The sequence below is a fragment of the Populus nigra genome, chromosome 9 (assembly GCF_951802175.1).
Source record: "Populus nigra chromosome 9, ddPopNigr1.1, whole genome shotgun sequence".
NCBI lineage: Eukaryota > Viridiplantae > Streptophyta > Magnoliopsida > Malpighiales > Salicaceae > Populus > Populus nigra.
In genome coordinates this window covers 17,756,802-17,784,016 of record NC_084860.1, presented here as the reverse complement: position 1 = coordinate 17,784,016, position 27,215 = coordinate 17,756,802, and the positions used below count along the sequence as shown (strand labels likewise).

Genomic DNA, 27,215 nt, shown 5'->3' with positions numbered 1-27,215 from the left:
TCGATAAGCTGATACATTTGTCCCATTGGTTAAAGAATTGTGCTTCTCCTTCTCCTCCTCCTTCTTCTTCTTCTTTAATTCGAGTTTTAACATTGGGTTTCAAAATCACTTTAGAAAAACTTAAAATTCTTTTATTTTTTTATTTGAATTAATATTTTTTTAATGTTTTCAAATATTTTAATATATTAATATTAAAAATAATTTTAAAAAAATAAAAGATTATTATATCATGTTTTAAAATAAAAAACACTCTAAAAAGTAACAGTTACCACACTTCCAAACAAGCATTAAATCTTAGAATTAGCGTTCAAAATAAGGATTTGAATGGACTACAGTACTAATGTAGGATTAGTGATTAGAAAGACTTAATTTATTAAATCAATGTAAAAGGTGCGTTATTAAAATCGTTAAGATGAAATTGAGTTTTGATCAAGGCACGGTAATAATAATAAAGAAAAGAAATGGGGACATCATCACAATGTCACCGCAAAGACATGCATGCATTTAATTACTACTTGTAAATTTTATTATTTTAAAGAAGTCAATATGAATGGCAAGGGCAAGATTCAAAGGCCCCGTGATCCTGTCTCTGACATGTGTATCTTGGGGTTTTACAGAGCATGCAATAAATTAAACGAGGAGGAGACAGAGTAGTCGATCGGAGCATTTAATTAATTATTCACAGCAGAATTAATGTACAATATTTCTCATCATCTCCCCTTTTTCAACGCCATAAATAACCACAGCCTTGGCATTAATATTCTAGTTATCGCATATATAAAATATTATTGATCACTAGCTAGCTAGCTATTATCATGCGCTTGCATTCTCAATAATAAATAAATAAATAAATAAAAACATTTCATGCTTGAATAAAGAGAAGTGAAGTCCACCTCAAAGGACGCATGATAGGGTACAATATCGACCGACAACTTTTGCTACGATAAATAAGATACCTAAAGAGAAAGTAGTGTGCCCTAACTTTTTTATTGCTTTGAGAAAAAAGGTCATTTGCATCTTTACACGAGGGAAATCTGTTTCTAAATAATAAGAGGAAACATGAAATGCTCCATCACTAATCTATATTGAATTGGGCATGTTACAAGAGGGTTAATTTTTTTTATTATTATTATTAACGTAGATGTTTGGACTAATTTATGCTACCTTCAATTAATCTCATGAGTTTTAAGATTAACGACTATATATATAAATTAACTTGTAATGGTTTTGAAAAAACTTGAACTTGTAATTGTTAGAGAGTAAATACAAGACCTGACCAGTTAAGCTAAACATCAGTCTTAGTCTTATTGCATGAGAACTTGATATCGATCTAATTAAGTTAATTAAACAACATAAATAATCTTTCTTGGTAGGACCAACTTGTGTGAACTTGCACGTACCCACTAGCTTTGGAGTCTTAATATGGAGCCATGGCCACACATACAGAGACAAGAAGGGTGGGAACATGGAAAGGGTGCTAAATTATAAACGTAAGGGTCCAAAAGATCACAGTTTGGAGTTATTGAAACTGCAGGCAGAATAATGCACAACATATAGGGACCTGTCGTGGGAGTTCTTTCTGCCTCATCAGTTGCTCTCTCTTTACTATATATATGGTGCGTGGGAGTTCTATAGTTTGGTAACATTTATGCTATACATTAAATAATCAAGATATATGATATAGTAACACTGACATTTTGGACCCCACAAGCTTCTTTTTTCCCATTTCTGACACAGTAAATGCACGTTTTTGTACTAAGGTAATTTTTGGGCTCCGGTTCGAAATCTTAAGAAAATAAATGGTCGAGTGCTTTGTTATTTCACTAACGTCAAACAATATATATATGTATATATATATATAGACACACGCACGCACACAGGCATGGGCTTCAACCCAACCCGAGCTCCCAGTCGAATCCAGAAGCAAACCAACCAGAATTCCTTCGATTCCTATCTTCTTCAAATAAAATTTATAACTCCAAGTTTAGTGTTGAATGCAGCATGAAATGCAATAGACATGCTGAACCACTTCCAGACACCACTACTCCATAAACTTCCATTTGTCGGTCTTACACGACATGCATGCAGGTGAGCAAACTAGACTACAAGTAAGAACACTCTAAAAGATGCCCCCATGACCATTTTCTACCCAACCCCCATGGGAATCCGAGGCAAGCTGCATATTGGGAGATAATTTCCCACAGTCAAAACAGGGAGCGCGAGCTAATTAATTATGAGGGTTGAGCTGAGGACAAATGCCTATTTTAGACCAACATCTAAAATCATCATCACCACCATCAGCTAGCTGGACTGCACTCCGAAGTCCAATGCAAACCTGTTCCCAGGCCAGGCCTCGGCCCAAGGAATTTCGGGCAGGCCCATTGAGAATTTGCCAGGACCAAGAACTGGCCCCCACAATGAACAGCTCCTCTTCAAATGCCCGTGCATTTGATGAGGGTATAAGAGATAGCTGGATGCTCTTCAATCCCAAACACATAGAAATTAGAATGAAGCAGAGCATAGATAACATTTTGCATTTCTGTTTTCACATAACTGTTATAGAACATGCATTAATAAATAAAATCCCACTGATCTTCAGAAACCACGACAACAACGGCAGATCAGGACAAAGTTTCTATTATTTACTAGTTACGACCACGGACTTCTTTGTTCATCCTGCAAATGTAGAACCCTAGCCCATGGCATATTTCTGGGTCCAGGACCGTGCAGTAGTTTCATACTTGGCTCTGTCTGTCTTGTACATGTGAGCAATTTCAGGCACCAGGGGATCATCCGGGTTTGGATCAGTCAGCAGTGAGCAGATAGACAGAAGAACCTACAAGAGAGATGTATTCTTTATTTATTCCAAAAAGAATATACGAATCCAATGTCATTATACTGCAAATACAAAACTATAATCAGATCTAGAGTCACTATTGCATTACAATATAAGCACTCGCATCTTATAACAGAGCCATGCCAAACACAACTCTGGTCAAGGAGGAGATGGACCAACACAACATCCCATGTACATAAGAGAGAAATAAAACATGAGGGGAGAAAAATCATAGTACCTTGGATATTGTAAGGGCAGGGCTCCACTGCTCTTTGAGAATGTCAAGACAAATGCTTCCATTGCTGTTGATGTTAGGGTGGAAAACCTTTGTACGGAAGGAGACCTATCCAGAACATATTCAAATCAGAAAAAAGAAAAATATATACATCCAGAAAGAGAACTTTTAAATCCTAACACATCAAATGCCCACCAAATAGAAAAAAAAAAGATACAACCAGAAAAGCAGAGAGAGTCAGTTTCAAATCCCAACACATCAAAAGCCCACGAGAAAGATTGAATCACTAAGCTAACAACTGCCTTCCTTTTCTCTTCTCTTAAGGATTAGTGTGTCATAACCTATGTGGCAAGCAACCAAAGCTACGGGGATGATAAAAAGCGCTTCCATGAAAGCCTACGAAGCTCCAGGATGTGCATTTCAGGTCCTACAGACTGGCACCCCAAATCAACCAAGCAATGCAATTAGAGAGAGAGGCCAGGACTGACACAAGGCCATCCTTGAACCATTTGCAGGTCCACCGCTTTATAGGGGGTGGGAGGATGAGAAGGAATGCAAGGCAACTGGTATCAGAAAAGATGAGCAAATTGATAACCTTCGGTGGCTTGAATGGGTAATCTGGAGGAAAATGAATGGACACAAGGAATACACCACCAGTAAATGGGCTGTCAGCTGGGCCCATAATTGTTGCTTGCCAGTGGAACATATCATCAGCAACAGGACCTGTACGCATGCATAGTATGTCACAAGCCATGATTCAGATCAATAAACTCTAGTGAAAACAAAATATATTTTGGCCGAATTCATCAGCTTTATATTAGTTTGCAGACAGGTCAAGGCTCATGAATGAAAAAGATCAGCGATCATCAATCTACACAGCCATGTCCACAACACCACATTGAAATATCAAATCCCAATCAACTCACCACAAAACAATTCCAATGATGAAAACTTTTTAGTTCACTCCCGCAAGTGATCAACACACAGACACCACACTTACAGCTAGCTGAACCCCACTCTATCCAACAAACAGTCTGTATTTCATAGCAAATGTAATTAGATTCTCATTGATTACTCTTTTAAACCAATCCCTTGTCCTTGCTACTCAACCACATCTAACAACTATCAGATCAATGTGCTCGTGCAAGTTAAAGCAAACACAACGAAAATTTACTGGGGTACCTATATTCAATACAATACCATCCCGAGTTAACTAAGAACGCATGTTGATATCATAATTATTAAACCAAAGAAACAAATTTATAAGATTAAAACTGATTCAACAATCAAGGGCAAGTAAAGAAGCGAACCAGCACTGCATGAAGCAGGAGGGTCCTTCTGCAGGTCTTTCAACTCCTTGTTAATCCTCTTGGAAGCCATCACAAATTCTCTGAACCTTCAAAAACACATATTTTTACTACATATTAGTGCCAGCAATATAAGTCATCCACATCCAATCATCCAATTAAAATACTTCCAAAACAAAAAAAAAAAAGGGTTTAATTTTAAACTTCATACAAATAATAGCAAACCCATAATTTTTTAAAAAGATCCTGAAACGTTCCCCCCTCCAAATGGTCTAAAAAAAATAAATTCTGAGTAACCAAACAGTGGGCCAAATTCACTGCCATGAAAACTAAAACCCTTCAGAGTTAAAATTCCTTAAATCTTCTCGGTAACCAAACAAAAAAACATTAAAATAATAATAATAATCATACCCCAGGAAACAAGAAGATCTGTTAACAGGAAAAACCCTTAAAATACAACAAAAAAAAAAAAGAAACGATTTTTACTGACCCCGTAAAGGGAATAATTAAATAAAAAATAAAAAAAGGTTCAGACAAATTTAATAAAAAAGAAATTAATGACCTCCTGAGTTGAGTTAGGGTTCGGGGTTTGAATCGGCAGTAACAGAGACAAAGAATAGAGTGTTTGTTTTGTGTTTGATAAATATATTTAAAAGGAAAAACAAAGAGGAAAGAAGAGATTCCTTGTAGTTGCGTTGTGGCGGTCTGTCTCTCACACGAATGTCTTTCACTTTTCACTTTCTTATTTGTAAACCTTCCTTTTATTATTTATTATTGTTATTATAGATAATTGTTAGTTTAATACCCTACAGATCTGATTAATTTTTTTTAAGATATATAAAAACAAATATCTCAGAAGTAGAAGAGAATTATTTAATAATATTATTAAAATTGATATAATAAGTTAACTTTTGAAATCTTTTTTCAATTTTTTATATAATTTCAATTAAAAATTAAATTATATAAAAATTGAATAATCAGGAGTTGGTTAGTTTAAAAATAACTTGACTTATTAATAAAAAATATTTAATAATAAAATTAAAAAAATTAAAAATTAACAAGGAAAAACCTTTTGACCCGATTTTTTTTCAAGCTTAGATTTAAAATTAAATCATGCTAAAATTGTTTTAACATAATTTAATCGACTTGTTTGGTACAAAGACATCCTGATTATCTAATAAAAAATTAAAAAATAATAAAATTGATATAAAAAACTTTTTTGACCCGACTTCTTACCTAACATGAATTTAAAGTTAAAATATACGAGAGTTGTCTTGATGTAACTTAAAAGAAAATTAAAAAAAACAAATGAAATTAAAATAAAAACAGATTTGAAAAAAAAATAAAAAAAACTTTGTTTTGTTTTCTGTACATGAAACCTCTAAAATGGAGAGGTTATGTGTGCATGTAATTTGCAACAACAATTGAAGCTTTCGACTGTTTATCATATTCGATGAGGACGATGTGTACTTCCCTCTTCCCAAACTTGTGACCCGTAATTATTCGGCCAATCTACCTCCTCATAACTCTGATTATGGGCTAGGTGGATTGATACAATTTGATTAAAAATAATACTGTTTCTTGAAAAAAAATTTAGAAAATAAAACCATGAAAAAAATTTAGAAAATTAAATAATATTTTGATCGAATTACGAGTTAATCTACCGGTCAATCAAGTTATATTAAATCTATTTTCACTTGATTTTAATTTGAAACATGACCCCGGCAGATGATTCATTGTGTCAACATGATAGGCCAGGTGGGGCAAAGTTCAATAACAGTAACTCCACAGCAGAGTGCAGGATGTCGGCAACAGAAGTTCCTGACATGCAAGAACTCGAATGTAATTACAGCTTGGAAAAAACTAAATCTAGAGATTGCAGAAACTTCCAGCAAAGTCACGGAAGAAGAAATCTCAGCAGCAAGGTCGGGGGAACAAGTCCTTGCGAATGGAGGATTTGCAGTAGCATTAACTCGGCAACCAGAGGCAGTTTGCAAGCCGCAACAGCAGAGGAAGAAAGAGAGTTTCCTACAAGGAAAAAGGGGAAGGAAAGTTCAAATTTATGCAGCAGAAACAGCCTCGAAGCAGCCGCTCAAACCGGGAAAAACCTGGTTTCTGACTTGAGTTACAAGTTCTGATTTAATACAACCATCTTAGATTTACTGTCAAATATACAGAATTCCCCCAGAGTTTCGATGACAGAGAAGCCATGATTCCTTCAAACTACATTAATAATGTGTGGTTGCTCTGCATCTATCAGTATTACATGTTCTATCTATCACCGTATTAAGGAATAGCATTAAGACCACAGCCAGGAAAGACAAGATGCATGTTCAGGATCGAAAAGACAAACTCATTATTAGAGATGAACAATCAAGTGATGTTGTAGCTATGGTCACAAGGAGATCATTACAGTAACCTCAAATCGAATGCCAAAAGCATGATCTTCATCGATCGTACCCCGGTTCATTGCTTGCTATCCTTCCTCTCTGCAAGGGAGTCATGTTTCCGTGTCGCAAGCTGCGCCCGCACCATGCCCAGCACCTAGTAGATTCAAGGAGAAAGGAGAACATGAATCAAAACTTTGTTCTTCCTCCTCTAAGATATTCATTCCCCAAACTGATCATTATTCATCAAGTTTTTCTAATTGTTGTGAACAATTAAGTGATTTAACCAGTCCACACTTCATGAAGTACGTCATGTATTCATGTTAAATAAATTATACCCCCAAAACAAGAACAGAATATCCAGGTATATATCTAATTGTGGCCGTACATTTAATTACCCCATTTTTCACATTAAATTACACTGTTAATTCTTTTTCTTTTTCTTTTTTTCTTATTGTTGTTTTTGGGTTAATTCGGTGATCATGCACTCAAAACATAACTTATGCTCATGCTCAAGTAAGGTTTAGGTGGAAGAACCGCCGGCTCAAAACCTAACTTAACTCATGCTCAAGTAAGGTTTTATATAAGAAAGGTTTTATATTGAATCAGGTTAGCCTCGGCAAACACCTTAAAAAATATACTCCCTACTTGGTCAACCAACCAAGTTAAAATCTAAATGAAATCCAATTTAACTTTTAAAACTTTTACTAGCATCTTTTTAATTTTAAAATATATCATTTTATAAAATTTATTTTTTTTACATTTAATATTATAATTCAAGTCATTTATTTTTTATTTGTATTGTGTTTAATAAATTTATTTATAAAAATTAATTCGTAATACAAATTAACACATAATAAAAAAATATTATATAGCGTTACACAATTTAAAAATATTATAAAAATAAATATTTAATTTATATAAAAATTACAAATAAATCAAAAATTAAACTAATTGCTATTCAACAAGGCTAAAAAACCCTAAAAAACAAATATTAATTAAAACATACATTTAAAATTATTTAAAAAAAAAAGGTCAGATTTCCTGATCGACCAGCCAGGAAATCGTTCCCAGTTTCATGCTTGGCCGTCGATTCCAAAATAGCATGAAACGGCTCTATCAATCTCAGCTTACCCCAATTCCGAGTCGAATTCCATCATCAACCCCTAATTGCTTGCTTACCAGCACACCCGATATAACTAGAATAACAGCAAAGTAGAAATACCACGAAAAAGATCCGAGGAAAAAAGGCGGGGAGAAGGGGGCAAGAAGGCAAATACAATTATTGTAGGAGACGACAAAGAATGCCTTCGACAAATTCGAGTACAGTCTACACTTAATAGGACAACACTCCAACCCAGCTGAGGTGCATTTGGGTAGACTTGTTGATCATTACTGTATACAAAATATACGTCAACTTTCTCACACAAATGCCCATCAACTGTCATCGCAAGCTTATATAGTAAGGCCCTATTTTAATACATTGGCAATCCTTGATTCCAAACTGCCTAGAGCAACATACAAACGCAAAACCCCAACTGAACTGTCCCTTAACATGCGACACTGTCATTAAACCTTCCCCAAACACAAGATAAACACACCTCATATAGAAACAAGTTAGAACTGGCACAAGACAGTGCCAGTGCCCCGATGGCAGTTGGGAGCATTGGCTGACGCAGGAGCACCTCTGCTGTCAGAACCGCTGATCACTGGCAGAACTAGTAAACAAGCTCCAAGAGCCCACTAGGTTCAGGAATCCATTACCCCCTGGTCTTAGCCCTCTTCATACCAAGGCTGTTGTTGAAGGGGGAGACAGAACCTGACATAGGAGAACCTTCCTCGCGAAGTGTACCATTCAGCATTGCTAGCTCTCTCAGTTGCTGCTTCTTGTAGTAATCCTGTGATTCATCCTGAACATGAAACGAGGAAAAACAAAAATTAACCCTGACAAAAAAAGAAATGATGCTTGCAAGCTGGTTATGAGAGGAGAAGGAAGAAGTTAATTTGTAAGGTAGACAAAAAAATAAAAGCTTTACAAGCAAGATACGAGAAAAGGAGTAAGCTAATTACCACAGGCTTCAACAAGTCTTCGAGTATCTCACGTGCCTGCATTAGCCGAGCATCAACAATCTCAACTGGCAATTCACCCTCAACTAAGATGTGGAGAGGTTCATTGAGATGCTCATACCCCGGTTTCCCTCTCATCATTTCTTCCTATAAAAAATGAACAATATATTGTTTGCATCATGAAACCAAGGTAAGGGGACATAATATCACAATCCATGAGAGAAAAATTACACCCTAGCAAGCAGAAGAGAGCAATGGCTGGACAGAACTATTGATAATTTTTTACACATTCTTTTTTTTTAAAATGTAAAATTTATTTCCCAGAAATTGAAATGCAGATTTGCAGAGTTTTTCAAACAGCACATGCACATTCAGATTTTCTAGAGACTATCTTGGACCACAATCATCTATAGGTTCCAGCAAAGATTATTTGATCTTTAATCTCGTGATAAAATATTTCCTCTTCACAGTTCTCTTCTAACTCAAAAGATTGAAGGTGTGCTTAAGGAGGAAATATCATTAATACCTTGGCTGGATCCTTAATGCTTCCACGGCCTCTGATCAGGACACGGCACTCTGTGCTAGCTTCCACTCGCTTAAGGGAGTTCCCCCTAGGACCAAGAAGGCGCCCAACAAAGTTATACTACAATAAGAGATGAATGTCAGAGGCTGCAAAAAAGAAAATGCAACAAAAACAACAAAAATAATAATCTGCAAGGAATTGAGAAGATGATTTGTACATTAGGATATTTGTCGACAGGAATATCCACTCTAATAGTTCTCTTAGCAATAAGACCGGATGAGCTACCTTGAGAGCCCAGCCAGTTTTGTGCTGATGAGGGCTGCAACATACCTGATATCTGCACAGCACAATCCCAGATTTTGTCAAAAAAACCACTATCTATGTAAATGTGGCTTCCTGCTTTGGATGGTGGGAAGTACAGTAATTAAATCCCCAAGGTTCAGAGTGCCCTATAAGCATTGGATAACTCCAATGGAAGAACATATTTAAGACACTAGCAGGTGAGGAAAGAAACACACAACACAGATGACAGCTAAATGAACCCAAAAAAAATGCCAACGCAGGAACTATATTAAGGGATACCCACCAAATAGAATGAAAATGGAAGGCTCTAAACCTAGAAACATAAGTATTAGTGTGCTCAAAAGCCTTGTCATCTTTTATATTGGTTAACATTGGTTAAGGCGACAGGATATCTGCTACAGTGCCATTGTGGGTTAAACAACTTTTATCAGTTCAAGGGTCAGGATTCTACTCCAAATTACCAGACTCCCTCTTAACTACAAGCAGTTTCTTCATACTCAGCATGCCATGCATCCTTCATAGAATGAATTGCAAACCAAGCCAGAAGTAATTCTTTGAAAATGAAGGGTATTGGGTCTTCAATTTTTTTCACCAATGAGAAAATAAGTTCAATTAATTCGTCTTCATTATGTCTTCACAATTTAAAAGGGCATAGTGAATGTAAAATCATCTAATTAAGAGTGGTACTCTGGAAAGGCGTGCAAAGTTAAGATCTACTTTTCACTGCTTGGTGATGTTAGCTTCAGACTCACTGCCTGTCAATTCAAACTACAAGCTTAAACAAAAGGTATAAGTTAGGAGTAAAAGGAAAATATAGTCAGAAAATGCTTCTAAAAACAGTAAATTTAGATGAAAAAAAGGTCATGTTAATGGTTAGTATCCGTACTTCTGATTGAAACCGTGATGCCCATCCATTTGCATCAGCTGCTCCATTTGAAAATATTCCTCCAGAAGCCAGAGGACTAGCATGTTCAAGCCCACTTTGACCTAAAACTGATGCATTCCCCAACAGTGTAGTTACACGCAATATTTCTGCTCCAAAATGTCAATTTTCAAGAACAAGATGTACCAGTTAGCATTGGTTATTGGTTAGCAGTCACCACAAAATGGACGGACAAGACGGATTGTTAACTTAGTTAGTTAAAAATCAATGCTTGCCCCACTAAATATACTTAAACTTTCAGAAGAACATAGTCTGAGATGAAAGGTTAAGGACCACAATGTTAAGTGATACCCTAGCACATGCATCGTTAAACAAAAAAGAAAGTTAACATTATCTGCTCTAATAAGTTTGACAGAGAATGAAGCAACTAATAAATATTAACTATTCAAGTCACACAAGTAAAAAAAACTCAAGGACATTGTACATCTACCATTTTGCAGCCTGCATAGAAACAACACTATCTAATCAACACCAGAAATTAGCACCACTGAAAATAGGAAATTTGTCACAAGTATTTGCAAAGAAGGACAGAGAATGAAATTGGAAGAAAAAAATTAACATGTTGCTGCAAAAAGAAAGAGGATAATGCAAGAGATAAGGGGGGAAATTAAACCAAGCCACAGCTGAAATCGTTTAGAATCAGTTCAACCAGCTCATTTCAGCTATAACACCAGCATCAGAATTTGCCAAATTTAGTTCCCAATATAAGCTGAAAACAGAGTTCTATAAAACAACCGAGCAGAGTTTTAGTTAGCTCACAGTGACCATCAGCTTCTTCAGATGTCAAAGATGCCCCCAAGGTACTTGGCCAACCAATAACACAACTATTCCTAGTCCACTCTGTACACTGGAAGATCTCTTTCTGCAAGATGAGTGAAAGATCCTATGTGCACAGCCCCATTTCCGAAAAACACAAACCATCCTATTGGCTGTCTTTATAATCTTATAGGTTTTTCAGTTTGCCATCAGTATTGCCCACCCCAAAACATCAAAAAAAAAATGTCTTAGTTGTTGATTCAGATGTCTGAATTATCACCAAAGATGATCATGTTCAACACAGAAACCCAACACTAAAGATAAAATCCCGTAACAGACTATAATTGAAATTAATTTCCAACTCCTAAGCAAAAAAAAATAATTCAAAATGCTTTACTCTATGCCAAACACCAATGAGCTCTTTAAATCATTTCTGGCATCCTCTTCAACCATCATCTACCCTATCACAGCCAGAGCTCAGAAAGGAATGCAAAGGAAAAGGACCAGGATATGAGGTGGGGAAATTGAATGGTTCTAGAATGTGGATAAAACCAGGAGCACGCATCTAGGATGCCAATCAAACAACAATGCCATATGAGAAATATCATAACGATACAAATACACAATATCCCATGGTTTCACAAGAATGCAAGCCAATTAGCCAATTCAACACAATCAACTGACAAAAGCATATATAACTAGTAATCTAGAATAAATCCTCTTCTTTGCAAGTTGCTATCTACATTTTCAAGTCAATCTGCCATGAGCAATCCTTGTGCTCCTCTAACAGGCCCTACTAAATGCTTATATAGCATCCAGTTGGTGAGAATATCTTTTTGAACCCTAAGAGCCTTCGCACAGCGAATTGGTGCTTTCCCCAAAGCCAATATCATTCTTTAATTTCAGAGATATCCATAATGAGTTGTCAATTGATGAGCTTAATGCTAATTTATGCCTAATCCATCAAACTAAGCATGGTATAAAAAATGGATTCCGGGATCATAAATGAGCTTGCCACAGGACATGACCGAAGTTTCCACTCACCTTGGACATTTGTTGACGCAAAAACATTCACTCCTTTCATCAAGAAAACAGGAAAGCAAAGAACCAACAGAACTTGTGCAAGCAAACTATCGCTAAAGCCTCCTAAGTTTTACATAGCAGGACAGGGACATTATATGATCTTCAACAATGTTATACAACCATTCTACACCTAATCACTATTTTACCAAACAAGGTGGAATGACAGGACCTTGTTTCCTTCTTTCACTTAACCAGAATGACTTTATTGGGCTTTAATTTGTGGACCATTCCTATACTGATTTCTTTATGATAGTTTTGTATAAAGCACGATAAATAGCAGCAGTCAGGAAATAAATATCTGCAATTTGTGGCATATATCAATCATCCAATGCCAATTAAATAGATTTAGTTTCCATTTATAATTGTCTATACTGTACACACCATATACACGTTGCTTTCCACAATTGCTATCGTTCCATGTTCTTGTAATCATAAAAGGAATCCAATGGAAAAATATCCACTTCTGAATATCATACATGGTTTGATCTAAGTGTATGAAAAGGCGATGTGCAATGGACCTCACCTTGGTTCAACAACCGATAGATATTAGGAAGCACAGGCATAAATGGAATAATCTTGTGACGCTCTGCCAACAACTCCGACAAATACCTGCTCAACAAAAACACATCAACTATTAATTCACCATGCAGTTGCACAAACATGTTCATACACAAAATCGTTACCATGCTAGAAATATATATAAAAAAAGCCACTAAAAACATAACTAATCAATCATTTAATAAATCTACCATCAGAAACCATTTCAATGATCGGAATTGAGCTACAAATCAGCGATTCCAAGCTCAAACAGATACAAAACGCAACTATAAAGTTTCAGAATTTCCTGCTTAACACCACATGAACACATAAATCAACAGCAGACAGTGAAAAAAAACAGTAAATGAGTTGATTTGATTCATAAAGAAACAAACCGAAGCACATATCGAGTTATTGGATCAATTTAGTGACATAAATCACTAAATCCAGCAGTAAAGTAACTAGCGAAACAAACTACACAGCAAAACAGTATCAGATTCCAGTCACGTAATAACAAAACCTAGATCTCAGCAACTGAGATCAAGGATCTAGATCTCTCTAGATTTGTAAAGCAGACAGTTAAAGTGAAACGAGAGAGATAGATTCCAGCTATATATATATATATATATACTTTTCTTGCTCGACTACGAGAGCAGAGGAAGCTGCCGATGAACGAAGGCCAGAGATATGAGGGGAGTGAGGAGCAGATGGAGACGGAGAGTAAGCCATAAAGCGACTAGCACCAACACCAACACCAACACCAACACCGCCGCCGCCGCCAGTGGTGGTCATTTTATCAGTACTCCAATCAATATCCTTATAGATATCCGTTTTGTTAGATTTTTTTATATCAGTTAAGATTATTGATATAGAGAGAGCAGCGGCCACGGCAGCGGCGGCAACCAGATAGAAGAAAATAAATTTTTTCAATAATGTTTCTTTTTTTTTTGTGTGGTTGTGGTTACAGCCGCTACCAGGCTCACTTTCTCTCTGTTTCTTCTCAGTTGCGTCGGTGGAATATGTATTTATATATGCGTGTGAGATCAAAAAAGAGAGCTACCGTTTTATTTATTTTTTGACCTTTTACTGTTTACTGCCCCCTTAAAGAAACGAGAACAATCATAATGTATGGCCACGTGGCGCAGGAGAAGAATTGAAGGAGGACTCTTTTTTTTTTGTTTTTTTTTTTGGATTTACGTGGGGTGTCCGGGCCAGCTTGCGCGCACCACGACTATTCCCCACGGCCCACTGGACATCCTGCAAGCCCAGGGGCAGGTTAGGCACCGCGGGGGTGACAGGCGTGCACATAGAGGGTCGAACCCGGGACGGGAGCGGAACAAGTCACACGATTGACTACAGCAGCTAGGCCCTCAAGTGCAATTGAAGGAGGACTCTTTATCTATATAAGTCCTTGAATTTTTTGTGCTGTTCAATATTAGTTGTTTTTCTTTTGACAACTATATGATAACACCCTTCAGCTTCTTCTTCTTCTTTTGTTCACGGTGAATGTTTTTATTTTGGGTGGGAAATAATGTAATTTACATAGATATCTTTATGTAATTTGGGGTTAATGTACGGTATGCCTAGAAATATTTGTATTGATGATGACGTGTAATTCAAACCAATTCTAAAACACTAATTAATTTTGTATTCTCATCTCATTTCTAATTTATTTTATAAATTATTTTTATGAGTTAATTTTATTAAGTTAGATGTTGATATCATAAAAGATCATTGTCAAAGAAAACCTAATAAATTATAGCATTACACCTTACCGCTAAACTTATAAATACACCTAAAATGCTACTAATTTAATTACAAATAATAAAAACTTTATACAAATACTATACTTTTCATTTGCTTCTTGCTATCATATAAATATAAAAAATATATGTTTTAAAGCAGTATTTTAGCTGTTTAATTATATATATTTAAAAAATATATAAATCTTTATATTTATTGTTAAAATCATGTTCAGATGACTGTCATACTAATATTTATTTGAGTAATTAATACAAATTTTGATTTCAAGGTGTAGGTTTACCATGTATAAAATGTTTTCAGCATAACATATATTACTAGCTCACATTTTTCAATGATAAATCGTCTAAATAAAAAAAATAAATTTAAATGGTTTTATTATATTTTTTTCCCATTTATAAATAACTTTAACATTAACCGAGGAAATAGGTAAATTCATATGCTAGGGAACCATTTAGCACTTTTTAAAACTTCTACTTCACAAAAATTAACTCTTTCAAAGAAATAACTGAATCATCTATACAACTACAAGGGCTAAAATAAACCTTGGAGGATGTGGCTTCCAACATAATCAATAAAATTCAATAAAAATAAAACAAGTGCAGTAAATTTCATATATACTATTATATTAGTTTATTTTGTCGTCCTAACCTGTGGACTAGATTAAAAAATTTTGAAAACAAAAAAAATATTTAAATTATAAAGAATTATTTAATATTATTATTAAAACTAACGTCTCAAGGCAATTTTAAAATCTTCTAACTCAATTTTTTATCTAACTCAAATTTTAATTAAATCATTTGAAAGTTACTTTAATGTAACATAATCGATTAAACAAGTTTAAAAACAACCTGCATTACCGATAAAAAAAGTGTTTTGTCTTTTAAAAAATTTTAAAATGATATTTTTTTTTTAATATTGAAACAATGATATAAATATTGGATCGATTTAAGCTTCATATCTTAACTTGTCAAACCCTCGACCTAGGTCATGAACTCCTCTAAGTTTAATAACTCTTTGTTTAAAGCTATTTTTTTGCATCAACATGATCCAATCAACCTACAAGTCCAAAAACTACTTGGATGACCAATAAAAACGTGATTCGGCTTTAAATTTTTTTAAAGATGATTTCTACTTTTTTAAGAAAAAAATATTGAGGCAAAGACAAATTAAATCGATCAGAGCTTCACGACTTAACTTATCAAACCTGCAATCCGGGTTATAAACTTCACTAGGTTTAATAACTATATTGTTTTAAAGTATTTTTACTTAATTATGTGATAATAAAATAGACGCCTACAAGAAAATTAATCGCCAACCAAATACCAAAATGTTTGTTTGAGATTACAATGATTTTATAGAAAGCAAACTATAATAAATTATGAAAATCAATTCAAAATTAATAAATTATTATAGAATAATATCAGGTAAAAAAATATAAGGGTAGATTACTTCGAACATCTTATAGTTTAGTCATTTTTTTTACTTTGTTTTTTTGATAATCATAAAAAAAATATATTAAAATAATGATTAAAACGCCCTGAAACCCAAAAATAATAAAAATATCACTAAGTTAACTTTAATATGCACTTCCACAACTCGGCCGCATAATAATCTAACAAGTAAATAGGTAAGAAATCCTCAATCCGCATTGCAAGATAATTTCCTGTATTAGTTATGAGAGGTTAGCTTGTAAGATTAAAACCATTTTGCATCATTCATAGGAGAAGATATTTTATAAATTCAAACCATTAATGCCTTTATGGGAAAAATTATGAATATTTGATTTACTCCACCATTTATATGTATGCCAACAATATTTGCAACAGCCAAGCACTTTCTTCGGCCCTAGAAATTCCAATCATGCTCAAAATTTTAGTAGAGAAAATTATCACACTATATATATTCTAGCCGAACACTTTCTTGGTTTAATTAGAGAATATTTAAAAGTGTGGTAATAATTGTTTTTTTAAATTTTTTTCGTCTAATATCAAAATAATTTAAAATGATAAAAATAAAATTTAAAAAATAAAATTTAAAATTTAAAATTTTATGGAACATGATTTGCACCACGTTCTCAAATAATACCTTACTTTATAAGTAGTTGTTGATTTATTATATCATGAGAGGGAGAAGGAAGGGAGGGGGAGAGAGAGATTTGTTTTTTTTTTGTATAGGAAGATTTGTCAGAGAGGTTGACATCCACACTAATCTTGTGGTAGGCATCGATAGTGTTTATGGTTATTTTCCACGCTTTAATATATATGGGGATATTAACATTTTTTTTTGTTGATTTTCAAAATCTGCTTTGATCAAAGTTGCAAGGTGTAATATTAAAAATTTCGGTTCCAAATTGAGAAAATGACTAAACCATAAGATGCTCAAAATAATTTATCCAAAATAAAAAAAAATGCTTCATGTGAACAAATATGAAAAGTGTGAGCATGAGATTTAAATCTCATATGTTTTAGTGTTTTTGATAATTCTATAAAATCTCTCTAAAAAATAACATCCCATGTAAGCAATTAATTCAAAATTTTATCTCAAATATTTTATTTTAAATCCTCATAGATACATGTACAAATACCATGACAATTTTGAATTGGCATAAATTGCTCAAGAGTTAGATAAATGTTAATGTTAGTTATTCTAATTTGTTTACAAAACAAATGACCCTTTCAATTTTAAGAAATAAAAGAAAAGGATTAGATCAAAAAATATTTAAACTTTAGACACTTTAGTGTAATTTACCTAAATAAAAAGTGAAAAAGCCCAAAAACGTTAATTGCAATTTAAACCAAATATTTTTAAAATTATAGCCGAAGATAAAATTATCAGTTTCAATCATAACTCAACTGTTCATCACACTATCATATCATCAAATTAACAGATCCTTAATCTTCTAGCTAAACAAGGATGCCCCGATTCATCTCTAATAATGTATGCCCACACCTGTACAAGGTAGGCTCCCGAGAGATATTGTCTTAGTCTGACGGGTCAGGTCCACATATTGAATTTTATTATTGAAAAGGCATATCTCGAGGAGAGAAAGTAATCTACTATATAAACAACTGAGACTCTTCTCTCCTAATTGAAGTGAGATGGTGACATTATCATAATCTCTCCTAGATGAGAAGTTTGAATAACCCAATATGCCTGCCTGGTGTCTCTACATACGATATTAATAATAATGTATGCCCACATCTATCGGTTATACCTATATATTGTAGGCTTTTCAAGAGATATTGTCTTAGCTAATAGCCCAAAGCCATGTCCTGAACTTTGTCCTGTCCTTATAAAGGATCCTCCTGAGAAAGAGATGACTTGTGTCCAATAAGATTCTTGATTCAGCCGATGTGAGCTAATGGCATCCTTAGTGTTTGCTCAACGTTAACATTGCAGAAAATTGATGCTGCCACATGATTGAAGTTCTTTGAACCCCGGAACCAAGATGATTGAAGTTGCACTTGACAGAAGGGAAGCGGCGTTGGCATCGTTGATCCGGTATCCGCACTGGAATTCAGGGAGGAACGATATGACCGATTTCCTTTTTAGCCCGTAAAATTATGAATCCAACTAACAAATGATCGGACCGAAATGCTTCATCCCCTTGATGAGATTAGGCAATGCCATTATCAAGCCTCTCAATTTCCAGCACTGCAAGTACTTGTATGATCAATGGTGCACAAGAGATCTGACAAGATACAACAGAAAGACATGTTTAGCAACGAGAACTTTCATTCAATTACCAAGTTTTTGCATGATTCTGTTACCTTCAAGTAATTGATCAGAGAACCGAGCCAGCAAATTCTTTGTTGTTGTAGATTAAACAAGATCATTACGTACAAACTGCAGGAACAAAGCTTTCTGTCAAACCTCAACAGCTTATAAGAGAGCACCAGGGGGCAAATTATCTGATGAATTGAGTGCCTTCATGCTTAGACGCTGACTTGGAGAAATCCACAAGCTAGCAGGCTTCCCTGATCAGAACCCGCAAAGGATGAATTTGGAAGCAGGAAACACCAAACATGAGAAAGAAACAAGACAAATTGTAATCAAATACTGGGAACACCAAGTAAATGGCTTCCATTTGATCTCAACGCTTGAGCTCTTCATTCTCTTTCCACTCACTGGTTCCTTAGACAAATCAAAACTAGCCCCTTCCATTCTCAACTCTTGAATACACTTAGTAAGAGCTCTATCATTATTCTTCTCTCTTTGCAACTGCCTGGACACCTTCCAGTAACTGCAAATCTTAACCTGAACCAAAGACACAAACACAAGCGAAGTGCAGACAGACACAAGAGAAGGTATCCACCAATTCTTGCAAGTATGCTCTTTACTATCTGTCGCACGTCGGAAAACACCCGCACGCGGCGTCGTCCGTTCCTGGCGATGGCGGTTTTTGCTCTCTGTTAATTGGAATTGATTTTGTTGGGAGTCGCCACCTAGTATTTAATTGAGGGTTACTAGGAAACCCGGGTTGACGGGTCTTGTCAGAGATTCGCGGGTAAGGGACTGATTGTGGTTAGGGAAGGTATGAGCACCCCTAACACACCCTACCTGAGGTAAGCTGCTTCGTGGCTTTGATGTGTTAAAGAAGTTTTAAAAATTTTGTTTTTTCATCGGATTTTAGAAATACAACTTCCGTACAAGTTTGTACTTCTACACCATGATCCAACCAAAATATTAAATCCTTCTTTATTCTTTTGTCGTCTTATCATGAAAGGATTCCTGAAATAAATACAAACATGCATTTTATATTTTTTTGTTTTTCTTTTTATAATTCAATAACATGATAAAAAAAATGCAAACACAAACACACATTTTTTATTATATTATATTTTTTCCTTTTTCTTTTTCTTTTTTCCTTTTTCTTCTTTTTTCTTTTTCTTTTTTTTTTACATCCACAATACAAATTACAATATTCAAAAATAAATAAAAATTACATCAAATAATTTCAAATTTACAAAATGGTCCTTAAAAACTCCAAAATTGCAAGGGAACCCTTCTGCACAGGAATTGGAGCGCATGAACAGCTGTGGCGCGTGTTCCAATGCGCCACCGCCACTGGCGGCGCGTGGGTTCACGCGCCGCCGTGAAATGCCAGAAATGGTGGGTTCAGCTCAACTTCTTCTCCTCTTCCCTCCTCTGCCGGTGGTGACACCCACCGTCACCTGCAAAGAACAACAACACACAAACGCAACAGATGGCAGTTGGTTTCTTCTCCGTTTTGGGTCCGTTTTTTATCTCTACAGATCTGTTTTTTCTTTGGGTTTTTCCTCCTGTCTCGGTCGGCCGGATGGATGAATGGGTTTCTATGGACGGCCGGGTAGCTGCTGGTGTTCGATTCAGCAGAGATGGAGGGGAACGAGATTCTGCAGGCACCACCGGAGGGAGAAAGGATGGAGACGGCGCCGCTGTTGGGTTGGTGGAGCAAGAAGGAGCAGCGGTCGGTTGAAGGCAGTGGAGAGGGTGGATCGGCGCTGCTGGTTTGAGGCAAGACCGGGCTGTGGGAGAAGGAAGGAAAAGGAGCGCCGGCTGGAATGGTACAGCAGCTGTGTGGAGATGGCGCCGGTTTCAGGGGAGAAGACCGGCTGGAAGAGCTGCAGCGGCTGAGAGAGATGGAAGATCGGCTTGCTCTGTTTTTGGAAGAGATGGAGAGGCTGCTGGAGGCAGTGAAAATCGATTGAGAGGAGGGGAAGACGCCGGTCAGTTTTTTTTCACCGAAGGAGAGAAGGAAATTTCAACCGGGTGGGGGGCGGCGGCTGCTCTTGGAGAAGAAGAAGAACAAGTTTTGTAGGGTTAGGTTTTTTAGGGTTTGTTCTTCTTTTTTTTTTGTCAAAAATACCCCCCCCTTTGTTCTGAGTTGTAGGCTGCTATTTATAGGCAGAGTATTTTTTCGGGCTTCAAAATTGGTCCCTCAAGTTTTGTGTTTGGCCCCTGATTTTAATCAATTACTTGGTAAAAATTAAATTGGGTCTTTGATTTTTCAATTTAGTCCAAATTAGGCTCCCAAACTTAATTTTCACCAATTAAGCCCTCCAATTAATTTTGACCCGCTTAAAGTATAATTAAGTCCTTGCACTTAATTAACTCCTTCAATTGGACCCGAATTAATTCTTGAACATAATTAAAATTCAATTTGGCCCATGATTAAATCAAATTGGCCCATTAAAAATTTAATTATGTCATTAGGCTTAATTTTTATGCAAATTCGTCCAATACTTATTTAATTTGACCTTTGAATTTGCATTTTTGGGCATAACAGCGTACAATTGGGCCTTGAAATTCTTCCGAAAATTGCAGCTTGATTTTCGCCTATTTTTGCAGCCTTTATTTTATTTTTTTGATTTTGATTTTTTTTTTGATTTTTTTTTTGAAAAAAAGAGAATTTTGGGGAATCACCCAAAATTGGGTGATGACAGTTGCCCCCCTCTTTACAATGCTTACGGTAGAAAGTCTTGTAAGAGACTTTAGATAGTAAGCGTTGTAAAGAAGAAAAAAGGATGAGATATGATTGACTCATCTCGTTGAGGAATGAAGAATCCTCTTGAGGGTTAAAAAGCGCACTCGAAAGGAAGTAGGGTTAGAAAAACACACTACCTAAAAGGTTAGGACTCGAAGGAGCTCTTAAAAAGAGGCAGGGTTGGAAAACACACTACCTAAGGTGGTTGAGGGCTCAAAGGCACATTAAAAAGGAAGGCAGAGTTAGAAAACTCACTACCTAAGGTGTGATGGCTCGAAGGCACATTAAAAAGGAGGTATGGTTGGAAAACACGCTACCTAAGGTGGTTGATGGCTCTAAGGCGCACTCCAAAAGGAGGCAGGGTTGGAAAACACGCTACCTAAGGTGGTTGGTGGCTCGAAGGCACACTAAAAGGAGGTATGGTTAGAAAACACACTACCTAAGATGGTTAATGGCTCGAAGGAGCGCTAAAAGGAGGCATGGTTGGAAAACACACTACCTAAGGTGGTTAATGGCTCTAAGGCGCACTAAAAAGGAGGTATGGTTGGAAAACACACTACCTAAGGTGATTGTTGGCTCTAAGGCGCACTTAAAAGAGGTATGGTTGGAAAACACGCTACCTAAGGTGGTTGGTGGCTCGAAGGCACACTAAAAAGGAGGCATGGTTGGAAAACACACTACCGAGGTGTGATGGCTCGAAGGCACATAAAAAAGAAGGTACGGTTGGAAGACACGCTACCTAAGGTGTGATGGCTCGAAGGCACATTAAAAAGGAGGTATGGTTGGAAAACACACTACCTAAGGTGTGATGGCTCGAAGGCACATTAAAAAGGAGGTGCGGTTGGAAAACACACTACCTAAGAAGTGATGGCTCGAAGGCACATTAAAAAGGAGATATGGTTGGGAAACACACTACCTAAGATGTGAGGGCTCGAAAGCCCACTCGAAAAAGAAAGTAGGGTTGGAAAACACGCTACCTAAGAGGTGAGGGCTCGAAAGCCCACTTAAAAATGGAGGCAAGGTTAGAAAACACACTACCTAAGATTTGAGGGCTCGAAAGCCCATTAAAAAGGAGGTAAGGTTGGAAAACACACTACCTAAAATGTGAGGGCTCGAAAGCCCACTCAAAAGAGGAGGTATGGTTGGAAAACACACTACCTAAGATGTGAGGGCTCGAAAGCCCACTCGAAAAAGAAAGTAGGGTTGGAAAACACGCTACCTAAGAGGTGAGGGCTCGAAAGCCCACTCAAAAGAGGAGGTATGGTTGGAAAACACACTACCTAAGATGTGAAGGCACGAAGGCCCACTTAAAAAGGAGGCAGATAGGGCTAGAAAGCATATTACCTAAGAAGTGAGGGCTCGAAAGCCCACTAAAAAGAGGAGGTAGGGTTAGAGAACACACTACCTAAGAGGTGAGGGCTCGAAAGCCCACTAAAAAGAGGAGGTAGGGTTAGAGAACACACTACCTAAGAGGTGAGGGCTCGAAAGCCCACTCAAAAAGCGATGATTGGAGACACTAATCTATCAAGATGAAGGTTATGCATCATGATCAATATGCATGTATACTTACCTGAGAAATGTAGGTCCCCTTTTCTTCATGGTGTCCTCCTTTCTTCATCTCAAGAGTTTGAGTCTCTGATAGTAAGCTTTGATGGCTCCTCTCGCTCTTGCTTACTCGAGTCATATCTTGTGGTCTTGACCCTTGGGAAGGATATGACATCAACATACATCTTATCCCTCAAACCTTTATCTGAAGAGATCTCCAGCTCAACCCAACATTTTCTATTTTCTTAGAAGGGGAATCATGGAGCCAACCCTATGTGTTTTGGTGAATTGCCTTCCAGCTTGATCATGCCCCCAAGTATTCAAATCAAGTTTGAGGATGAGGCTAGGTGAAGGAAGGTCTGGTTATTTACAAGGAATTGTTTTCATGCAGAATTTTTGGAATTTCAAAGCTATTCCAGACACAGAAATCATTTTGATGTTTGTTCGAAGCAAACTCATTCTGAAGAAAATCAAGTGATTCCTATTGAGAGGTTTTCAGAAGTGATGAAAACTTTTGGTTTTTGTTTTGATGAAAAATATGAAGTGACATTTGGTTGGTCACAAAAGGTTGAAATTTCAATTTTGAGGATTATTGAGAACCGTCTTTCGACGGAAATGTGAAGAACACGAAGTGACATCTGGTTGATCACAAAAGGTTGAAATTTCAATTTTAGGGTTATTGAGAACCGTCTTTAAAGCATTCATTTTATTTGCATGAATAATGATTTTGCTTCGCATGAGAAAGCACTGCCTACCGATCCAGATTGCTTGCCTTTGATCAGAAAGGGCTTGATTAGGCACGTAATGTAGGCTTGGGCTATTGGCTATGAAGAAAAGGATATTCATAGGCTCAAAAGGTGTTTAAGGGACTTTAAGACTAAGGATCACTAGTGCTTGTATCCCAAACTCTTTTGTTCATAGATATCTGGACCTTGGAATTGATTTGTAAAATGGTCCACGGTGGCCCCCAGTGTTGGGCTTGGGCTCTTTCTCTTTGTTTTTTTCTTCATTTGATTTTAAGCATCATTGCATTGGCTTTTTTATGCTCAGAATTTTGGATCCTTTGGATACTTCTTATGCCCCCCAGCTTTGCATGGGCACCTTCGATTGATTGAGAATTTTCTTTTGTGCCCCCCAGTATTGTTCGGGCACTTTTAATCGTTGAGGTTTTTCATGCCCCCAAGAGTTATTTGGGCACTTTCAATCATTGAGGATTTTTTGGCACTTTCCCCCCAGTGTAGGGTGTGATTCTAGTCAAGATTATTTCCAAAAAACACTACCAGGCTCAAAAGGGGACTGCAAAGGATATTTTTCAGCCTTGTGAAAGGATTTATCAAAGATGGCCTTTCTTCATCTCAAACGCATGCATTTAGGATCAGTAAGCCTTGCTTTCATGCGAGTATGCAGAGTGATTTCTCATTATTCATGCAACCAAAACTCAGCTTTAGAGTCACTTCATGGTGATTGTGCATTTTTTTGGGTTTTCTAGGTGCATGGTTACCTCTCTAAGGAATCACTTGAATTTCCAAAACTTGTTTGTTTGAACAAACACCAATATGATTTCTGTTTTTTGTACTAAACTTTGATTTCCCAAAAAATCCTTGTGAAAACATGGGGTCATGCTTGTTGTTTTGGGAAAAAGGGAAAACGCCCAAGAATTCTTGGTGCAGAGGTTTTGTAAGTACAAAGGTGTGCTTAGTATGTTATTTGCATGAACACAAAAAAAGAAAGCACATAATTTTATTAACAGGAAAGGCTTATTGGACAAGGAAAACCTTGTGGAATTTTGAGCCAAATTACTGACAAAAACTGGGATAGGTTGAAAAAAATCAAGAAGTTTTTGCAGGCATGATCAAGCAGGGGTGTAGCTTTTTTTTTTTTTTTTAGCAGAACAAGAACTGGCTCGCCATTCTGCGGTGCAATTCCCCTTCGAATTGTGTTGAGGCTTTTGACCATGTTTGCCCCCCAGTTTCTTTGGGTTGAGTCGTTGTTAGGGTTTAAACAAAGATGATAGGTTAGTTGGAAGGACCTTCCCTATGGTCATTTCTCAATATTTGCTCGAGTAAGCCAGAGGCGAGTCAAGCTTTTGTTCAGAGACTCCAACTTTTTTTTGAAAATGGGTGCTACAGCGAGCACACTCTGTATCTCCAATGTTTTGCTCAAAATTAGGTGTTGTAGACTCGGAGGGGACCCACCTTTTATTCTGGTGCATGCATGAAAAAATGTATGAACATGCAATCTATATGATGAACTTGCCCTTCGAGGGGTGACATATGATCGTCACTTTTGTATGATGAAACAAGAATATTGACTCTTGCTCAAACTCTACAATGAAAATTTTTGGAGTGACGATCATTCTGTCACCCACAAGTCTTGAATTTAAGATGCTACAAGAAGGGTTCGCCCCAATGCAGATAAATGATAGCACATACAACCTAAAGACAGGTTCTATTCATTATGTGAACATGGGTAGGTTTTCTACCTGGTCTCAAAAGGGTCTATGAACCGCCCAGTGACCACCTCTCGTGAAGGCAGTATAGGGGTTTACAAGGAATGGTTGGGGTACCCTGTGACCGCCATTACCGAGTAAACACTCAGCTCATAGTTGGATGTTTCACAAATCTGAACCCCGACTGAAAGTCATGAGGCAGACCGCTACTCCCCTCCTAACTTAGAGGCTTGTGTGTGCTATCAAAAATAAATACATGTGATGCATGAAACAATTCTAAAATGCATGGATGAAATAAAACAAGACAAGAATGGAAAAATTTAAACACATCAATTACACAAAGCTTAGTCCAATATTGTCAGAAACAATACCTTTCCCCAGTGGAGTCGCCATTCTGTCGCACGTCGGAAAACACCCGCACGCGGCGTCGTCCGTTCCTGGCGATGGCGGTTTTTGCTCTCTGTTAATTGGAATTGATTTTGTTGGGAGTCGCCACCTAGTATTTAATTGAGGGTTACTAGGAAACCCGGGTTGACGGGTCTTGTCAGAGATTCGCGGGTAAGGGACTGATTGTGGTTAGGGAAGGTATGAGCACCCCTAACACACCCTACCTGAGGTAAGCTGCTTCGTGGCTTTGATGTGTTAAAGAAGTTTTAAAAATTTTGTTTTTTCATCGGATTTTAGAAATACAACTTCCGTACAAGTTTGTACTTCTACACCATGATCCAACCAAAATATTAAATCCTTCTTTATTCTTTTGTCGTCTCATCATGAAAGGATTCCTGAAATAAATACAAACATGCATTTTATATTTTTTTGTTTTTCTTTTTATAATTCAATAACATGATAAAAAAAATGCAAACACAAACACACATTTTTTATTATATTATATTTTTTCCTTTTTCTTTTTCTTTTTTCCTTTTTCTTCTTTTTTCTTTTTCTTTTTTTTTTACATCCACAATACAAATTACAATATTCAAAAATAAATAAAAATTACATCAAATAATTTCAAATTTACAAAATGGTCCTTAAAAACTCCAAAATTGCAAGGGAACCCTTCTGCACAGGAATTGGAGCGCATGAACAGCTGTGGCGCGTGTTCCAATGCGCCACCGCCACTGGCGGCGCGTGGGTTCACGCGCCGCCGTGAAATGCCAGAAATGGTGGGTTCAGCTCAACTTCTTCTCCTCTTCCCTCCTCTGCCGGTGGTGACACCCACCGTCACCTGCAAAGAACAACAACACACAAACGCAACAGATGGCAGTTGGTTTCTTCTCCGTTTTGGGTCCGTTTTTTATCTCTACAGATCTGTTTTTTCTTTGGGTTTTTCCTCCTGTCTCGGTCGGCCGGATGGATGAATGGGTTTCTATGGACGGCCGGGTAGCTGCTGGTGTTCGATTCAGCAGAGATGGAGGGGAACGAGATTCTGCAGGCACCACCGGAGGGAGAAAGGATGGAGACGGCGCCGCTGTTGGGTTGGTGGAGCAAGAAGGAGCAGCGGTCGGTTGAAGGCAGTGGAGAGGGTGGATCGGCGCTGCTGGTTTGAGGCAAGACCGGGCTGTGGGAGAAGGAAGGAAAAGGAGCGCCGGCTGGAATGGTACAGCAGCTGTGTGGAGATGGCGCCGGTTTCAGGGGAGAAGACCGGCTGGAAGAGCTGCAGCGGCTGAGAGAGATGAAAGATCGGCTTGCTCTGTTTTTGGAAGAGATGGAGAGGCTGCTGGAGGCAGTGAAAATCGATTGAGAGGAGGGGAAGACGCCGGTCAGTTTTTTTTCACCGAAGGAGAGAAGGAAATTTCAACCGGGTGGGGGGCGGCGGCTGCTCTTGGAGAAGAAGAAGAACAAGTTTTGTAGGGTTAGGTTTTTTAGGGTTTGTTCTTCTTTTTTTTTTGTCAAAAATACCCCCCCTTTGTTCTGAGTTGTAGGCTGCTATTTATAGGCAGAGTATTTTTTCGGGCTTCAAAATTGGTCCCTCAAGTTTTGTGTTTGGCCCCTGATTTTAATCAATTACTTGGTA

At 37.0% G+C, this 27,215-nt stretch overlaps 2 protein-coding genes and 1 long non-coding RNA gene across 5 annotated transcripts; all 3 read right to left on the bottom strand.

The window, feature by feature from the left end:
• Nucleotides 1-2,502: 2,502 nt before the first annotated feature.
• LOC133702832 (ubiquitin-conjugating enzyme E2-17 kDa-like) lies at nt 2,503-5,121 on the bottom strand. 2 transcript variants are annotated; one of them, XM_062127147.1, is made up of 5 exons: nt 4,941-5,121; nt 4,382-4,467; nt 3,667-3,794; nt 3,075-3,179; nt 2,503-2,836 (listed from the first exon to the last, which is right to left on the bottom strand). In XM_062127147.1, the coding sequence occupies exons 2-5, from the start codon at nt 4,449-4,451 to the stop codon at nt 2,693-2,695; spliced, it is 447 nt and encodes a 148-aa protein (XP_061983131.1). In that variant the 5' UTR covers nt 4,452-4,467; nt 4,941-5,121; the 3' UTR covers nt 2,503-2,692. The 2 variants fall into 2 exon arrangements, with proteins under 2 accessions (XP_061983131.1, XP_061983132.1); XM_062127148.1 differs by having other exon boundaries at nt 4,382-4,461.
• A 2,901-nt stretch (nt 5,122-8,022) lies between these two features.
• On the bottom strand, nt 8,023-13,994 carry LOC133703793 (KH domain-containing protein At5g56140-like). 2 transcript variants are annotated; one of them, XM_062128473.1, is made up of 7 exons: nt 13,609-13,994; nt 12,964-13,049; nt 10,545-10,690; nt 9,573-9,692; nt 9,359-9,475; nt 8,836-8,979; nt 8,023-8,675 (listed from the first exon to the last, which is right to left on the bottom strand). In XM_062128473.1, exons 1-7 carry the CDS (start codon nt 13,767-13,769, stop codon nt 8,526-8,528), a joined length of 924 nt encoding a protein of 307 aa, XP_061984457.1. In that variant the 5' UTR covers nt 13,770-13,994; the 3' UTR covers nt 8,023-8,525. The 2 variants fall into 2 exon arrangements, with proteins under 2 accessions (XP_061984457.1, XP_061984458.1); XM_062128474.1 differs by lacking the exon at nt 13,609-13,994 and adding an exon at nt 13,190-13,598.
• A 3,535-nt stretch (nt 13,995-17,529) lies between these two features.
• On the bottom strand, nt 17,530-19,079 carry LOC133702507 (uncharacterized). The gene is made up of 2 exons (XR_009843749.1): nt 18,512-19,079; nt 17,530-18,432 (listed from the first exon to the last, which is right to left on the bottom strand). It is a non-coding gene; the product is annotated as an uncharacterized LOC133702507 (long non-coding RNA).
• Between the last annotated feature and the right edge of the window lie 8,136 nt (nt 19,080-27,215).